General features: G+C 34.8%; 1 protein-coding gene across 1 annotated transcript; it reads left to right on the top strand.

Annotated features, from left to right (window-relative positions):
• The first annotated feature begins 2,348 nt into the window (after positions 1–2,348).
• On the top strand, positions 2,349–6,009 carry LOC139897861 (homogentisate 1,2-dioxygenase). Its single transcript, XM_071880576.1, has 9 exons — positions 2,349–2,596; positions 3,343–3,573; positions 3,674–3,753; positions 3,891–4,058; positions 4,140–4,315; positions 4,429–4,498; positions 4,569–4,723; positions 5,400–5,483; positions 5,631–6,009. The coding sequence occupies exons 1-9, from the start codon at positions 2,406–2,408 to the stop codon at positions 5,850–5,852; spliced, it is 1,377 nt and encodes a 458-aa protein (XP_071736677.1). The 5' UTR covers positions 2,349–2,405; the 3' UTR covers positions 5,853–6,009.
• The last annotated feature ends 834 nt before the right edge of the window (positions 6,010–6,843 follow it).

Here is a 6,843-nt window from a genome sequence, read left to right as displayed (position 1 = left end):
TTTAAACTTAGATAAGGTCCCTCACATTGACAATCCTAATGGCACGAAGTGTTTCTTTAACCAATGTTACAATTGTTAATGTTAGAGTGACTAGAGATCCACCTCCTTTTGTAGCTAAAGGTGCGCAAAAGGGGTTGTGGATAGGGATGACAATGAATACCCGATCTAGTGGATATCCATCAGATCCACCCGATTATTCATGGATATGGACGATTTAAATGGATATGGATATGGATGTGGATGAAAAAATTTCATCCATGGATGAACCCGTTTTTACCCGAAATAACTAAATATATAAATTTATCACTCAAATTAGTATCATTTATGTAGTGATATTTCATTAATTATATTCATATTCATCTTTCTTATATTTTCTCTAAAAATTAACTTTCTTTTTATATTTTGTTTTGTTTAAATAATTAAATGTATTTATCGTACTTTGGTGATTCAAATTTGATTCCATGTAACTAAAAGTAAGCAACTTACTTGTCGATATCTTTACACGTTTAATAGATTATATATTGAATATTTATTATATAGATTAGTATAAATGTGACTGCCGGTCGCATAAACTATTAAAAATATTACTTTTAATCGTATATAGTGAACCACCGTTTATAATTGTTAAAAATAAAATAAATTTAAACGGATATGGATAATTATCCATTAACCCGCTTCACCCGACGGATATGGATATGGATGGATGAAAATTAAAAACAATAAATGAATATGGATATGAATACAGCCTCACCCGATTCATATCCGATCCATTCTCATCCCTAGTTGTGGACAATAAGTTTAAAAGAAATACTAAATGAAAGCAAAATGTGAAGTTTTTTAAGAATGTTGTTGTGGATCGAGAAGAGCAAGTGGTGGAATTTTTGGCTTCAAACCATTAAGGTTTTTTTCAAGATTTGGTGGATCGGGGTGTGATTTCCCAATCGTCGGGCGTTCTTATTAGCGATAAATCCTTCAACGTTTTGACTTATTCCTTTCCGAATTGAAACGACAAAGGCGTTCGTATTGATAAAATTGACGGGATGAATTCACGGCCGGACGAAAGGAACCGAAAAGGTGTCTCCAATGCCGGTTAATATCGACACGGCCGGACGAAAGGAACCGGAAAGGTGTCTCCAATACCGGTTAATATCGACATTCTTGGTCAGTTTCTTTGTTCGTAATCGATATATGTTATGTGTTGTTTGTGTTTTAGTTTATTGTACTATTATTAGTCATGATCAGTTGTTTAGGTGTGCCTATTTGATTTTGGTGATTGTTTCAGCTTTGACTCGGTTAAACTTAGCTAGATCTAGTCTCGTATTGCTATTCGAGAATTCATTCATTTGTCAATGTCGATGAAAGTTTCATAATTAATTAACAATCGGTATTTCAAAAAAGAAAAAGAAAAAAAGAGAGAGATCGAGTCGATAACAAGGACTATCAAATACACACGTCACTAGGATATATCTATTCTACACTACACCAGTTTCCCACGTGACACCTTAATTATGGGAGATGATTCTCACACACCACTTTGTCTCATAAGTTGACAGTTATGCACCTAAAAAGTTGAAATTATATTATTATTGTAAGTATAATTAAGGGTAGATTAGGTAATTAAGTGTACACGGACCAAATTATAGTGTGTGAGATAGGGATGGCAATGGATGCCCGATCCAGTGGATATCCATCCGATCCACCCGATTATTCGTGGATATGGACGATCTAAATGGATATGGATATGGATATGGATATGGACGAAAAAATTTCATCCATGGATGAACCCGCTTCCACCCGAAATAACTAAATATATAAATTTATCACTCAAACTAGTATCATTTATGTAGTGATATTTCATTAATTATATTCATATTCATCTTTCGTTATATTTTCTATAAAAATATAACTTTATTCTTATATTTTGTTTTGTTTAATTTAAATGTATTTATCGTACTTTGGTGGTTTAAATGTGATTCCATGTAACTAAAAGTTAGCAACTTACATGTCGATATCTTTACACATTTAATAGGCTATTTATTAAATATTTGTTATATAGATTAGTAAAAATGTGACTTTAGGTCGCATAAACTATTAAAAAATATTACTTTTGATCGTATATAATGAACCACCGCTTATAATTGTTAAAAATAAGATAAATTTAAACGGATATGAATAATTATCCATTAACCCGCTTCACCCGACGGATATGGATATGGATGGATGAAAATTAAAAAAAATAAATGGATATGAATATGAATACGGCTTCACCCTATCCATATCCGATTCATTGCGATCCATAGTGTGAGACCTCCCATTAATTATTTTACTCCTATAATTATCCAATCCAAATCCAATCCAATTTACTTTTAATTCCTCATACGTAAATCGATGATATAATATTCGTGATGACAAGTTCCGACTTCCCTTGTAAAGATTCCGACTATCAGTCCGGCTTCGGAAACCACTTCTCGTCGGAAGCGATCGCCGGAGCTCTACCTCACGCTCAAAACAGTCCACTTGTTTGTCCCCTTGGTCTCTACGCCGAACAGATCTCCGGTACCTCCTTCACTGCACCTCGTAAAGTCAATCAACGAAGGTATTTATTATTGCGGTTACTTTATAATTTGTTAACCTAAAAATTATATATATATATATATATATATATATATATATATATATATATATATATATATATATATATATATATATATATTCCATATGAATTTGAATATCTGATCATAGCTGGCGGAAGTCTTCATCGGGTCGGGTTTCCACTTTTAATTCAGTTTCAATCTGAAAATCCGAATTCAAATTCTTATTGTCTATGTTATAAATGTAGAATCCGGAAATTAACAAATTAAACTTAGAAACGCTTTAATGAGTATAAAACTTGATTGATAAACGTCTTCATATATACTCCGTAATACTAATAGATTTTTGTAATTCTTATTGTATTACTCAAAAGTAGGGGAAATAATTGATAATAGGATAGATATCGAATCTGATTTATTTTAATTCAATTCCTTTTTTTTTGGGAAAAAAAGTCAATGTGTTTTCCACTTTTTAAGTTTTTATATATAGCAGATCTAAAAAAAAACTGAAAACTTCGCTAAGAATAATTAACTTTATCTAGGAAAAATGAAATTTCGCTCAGAAAAATGAAATTTCACACAAAAAAAAAAAAAAAAAAAAAAAAAAAAAATGCCAAAATGATGAAATCCTCTCACAAAAAGGAAATTGTTTGAAAATATTAAACATAGATTGTTGATATCAGGTGGCAGTGCTTAAGTTGTTATCATGATAGTTTACGGTTTAAAGTATTCGCATATCTGTTTGCAACAGTTGGTTGTATAGGATCAAGCCATCAGTGACTCATGAACCGTTTAAGCCCAGAGTACCCAAACATGACAAACTGTTGAGTGAATTCAGCCAGGTTAACAGTTCTATCAATCCCACTCAAATTCGATGGAAACCTGTTGACGTCCCAAATGAACCAACAGACTTTGTTAATGGACTGTACTCGGTATGTGGGGCCGGCAGTTCTTTTCTTCGACATGGTTTCGCAATTCACATGTATGATTTATTTGTTCCGTTTTAATTTAGTTTACTCTTAGTTTTATTCTATTGTAGTAACCTGTAGAGTTTACATTTTTTACTGTGTTGCAAAATGTAGGTATGCTGCAAACAAATCAATGGAGAACTGTGCTTTCTGCAATGCGGATGGCGACTTTTTGATAGTTCCTCAAACTGGAAGTAAGTTGCCTATTTTGTCTCACGTTCCACATACGCGTCTTCCTTAGTAGGCAAATGTCAAATTACGGATCAGTGTAATTTTAGTGAACGTGTGATATTGGAGCCAAATAGTTTTTTACGTTTTATTGTCCATACAGGACTTTGGATCACTACCGAGTGTGGAAAATTACAAGTTTGTCCTGGCGAAATAGTAATCCTTCCGCAAGGGTTTCGTTTTGCTATAGACTTGCCCGATGGCCCGTCACGTGGTTATGTTGCTGAAGTTTTCGGTACTCATTTCCATCTGCCTGATCTTGGGCCGATAGGTACATTTTATTTTTATATCTCTGAATTAGAATTACAATTACAAAAAGTGTGTGATTTTCTAATTTTGTCACAATTTTTAGGTGCAAATGGTCTTGCGGAAGCAAGGGATTTTCTTGTGCCGAAAGCTTCATTTGAACAGGAATCTCGCCCTGGTTACACGATCATACAGAAATTTGGTGGAGAACTTTTTACTGCAAAACAAGATTTTTCACCGTTCAATGTGGTAGCTTGGCATGGTAATTATGTCCCTTACAAGGTAATTATGTGCAAATTCTGTAAAGAATGGAGTTTTAATTATAGATGGACTTTGTCCAACTTATACCCTCTATATATGGACTAATTGATGTCATATTAACTGCGTGCGTGCAGTATGATCTGAGTAAGTTTCGCCCTTACAATACAGTTTTGGTTGACCATGGTGATCCATCAATAAATACTGGTGAGTAGAATGTAATTTTATGGTCTTGTCAAAACTTAAATCGAATGATTAATTAAAATTTCTGACGCAGTTCTGACTGCACCGACTGATCGACCTGGTGTTGCGTTGCTTGATTTTGTGATATTCCCGCCTCGGTGGTTGGTTGCTGAACATACGTTTAGACCACCTTACTATCACCGCAATTGCATGAGTGAATTTATGGGTCTTATTCGTGGAGGATATGAGGTAATGTTGTTTCGTTAGGATTTGCAATAGTGATCCATTTCTTAAATGGGTTGATTTGGGTTATGTTTATACGGAGTATCATCTAACTAATCAAAGGGTGAAATGGAAAACGTTCACTAAAAGGAAACAGGTAGAAGGTTACTTTGCTGAAATTTTAATGCATAATCCCAAATTATTCTATTTATATATTCAAATGATATATGTTTGACATGATTTTTTTGAAACTTCACAGCTTTTGGGCAATGTTTATTGACTCAATTGCATTTAAACTATAAATAAATAACCATCGGCGAATTTAGCATATATTACGGTGTCCTCCTATCACACCACTAGTTAAGAATTTATTCTTTTTACAAAAAATATAATTATAGGACCCCCTATGTTTTTAGTATTTATTAATGTTCTTTAGGAGGTAAACAGCCCCCACTAAATATAATTTGCCTACATTAGGACCCCTTTCAGTTTTGATCCTAAAATCACCACTAGAAGTATAACTATCTCCAACCGAACCTGTTTTGACCTGTGACCCAACCCGCCCATCCCGCTCAGTCTGGCTCGCTGTATGTTGCATACATAATACTGGACAAGTTGTCAAGTTGTAATGCTTTTAAAATCTTCTTAGTTTTGTAAAACAGAGTATGATAAATAATAATAATAAAAAAAAAAACATTCTCAGGCAAAAGCGGACGGGTTTCTTCCTGGTGGCGCAAGTCTTCACAGTTGCATGACTCCTCATGGCCCCGACACAAAAACCTATGAGGTAAGCTCCCCATATGTCAGGTTCCCTACTTTAAGGTCCTAAAGTTGACTGTTCATATTTTATCCCAAAAAAATGGTTTATCATGAAATTATAGATACATGGTTCTACTCCTTTTGAACAATGTGCATGATAAAATTCTGTTTTCAGGCAACAATTGCACTTGGAAATGAAGCTGCACCCCATAGAATAAGAGACACAATGGCTTTCATGTTTGAATCAAGCCTAATGCCACGAATCTGCCCATGGGCTCTCGATTCTCCATCTGTGGATCACGATTATTACCAATGCTGGATTGGACTAAAATCTCATTTCGTCGACAACACAGAGACCACAAGTTTACATAACGGGCATACTCAAACTGAAGAATAGAATTATTAATAATCCGCTAGGTTTTAAGGATCAGATAAACTGTGACCGATGTTTACAAAATGCTGCAGATCTATGGTAAATATTGTGTGTATAGATAACGCGGGTGTACATATTCACGAACTGCAAGAGATATACAGTGGTAAATAACTAAAGATAAAGTGAATCAAATGAAACTGTCTAAACTTAAACATGCTTGTATATAACTGTCTTTAAAGGTTTTTTCCCCCTACTAACTCGGGTCAATGGTTTCAGTAAGTTCTTATCGGCTATTGTGGAAGCGTGTTTATAAAAAAAAAAAAAAAAAAAAAAAAAAAAAAATCGTATGTCTCGTCAGCTTCCATTGTTTTGGATCTCGGTTAGGGAACAGTATGAGTAGGAATGTAAACAAGCTGAATTGAATTCATTTCGAGTTAGAGTTCGGGTTGGAGTTTGGCTCATTTAAAACTCAACGCGCTCAAGTTTGGCTCGTTTGGAGCTTAAATTTTAAGCTCGTTCGGAGTTTAAATTTTAAGCTCGTTTCGACTCGTTAGGAAATTCTCGAGTCTGGCTCGGGTTAGTATATGGTTGGAGTATGTTGCTCGAGCTCAGAGTCGACCACAATTTTAACACCTAAAGCACACTTGTCCTTGCAAACCAAACAACAAAACTGGCACACTACCTCAGGATCCGGAGTAACCAAAGGTTGACCGTGTAAGCTAACGCCATCCTTGACACACTCCGACTCAATGATACCATCATTCACAACATCACCAGTTGCGGAACTTGAACCCGACCACAGATGGGGCGGTGTTAGAGGATGTAAACCCCATGAATATCACTTTATCATTGATGCATATTTATAAGAATATAGAAACCCTAGATAACCCTAATGGACCCAAGCCCATATATCGGATTGGGCCAAACCTATTATCTAACACTCCCCGCAGTCCGAACGGCGAAATCGCGAAAGTTCGGATTGGAACAAAACAGTAAACATAAAAAAACATAAAAA

This window comes from Rutidosis leptorrhynchoides, chromosome 3 (genome assembly GCF_046630445.1).
Source record: "Rutidosis leptorrhynchoides isolate AG116_Rl617_1_P2 chromosome 3, CSIRO_AGI_Rlap_v1, whole genome shotgun sequence".
NCBI lineage: Eukaryota > Viridiplantae > Streptophyta > Magnoliopsida > Asterales > Asteraceae > Rutidosis > Rutidosis leptorrhynchoides.
Note: the sequence above shows the minus strand (reverse complement) of the source record. Positions and strands in the feature narration are given on the sequence as shown.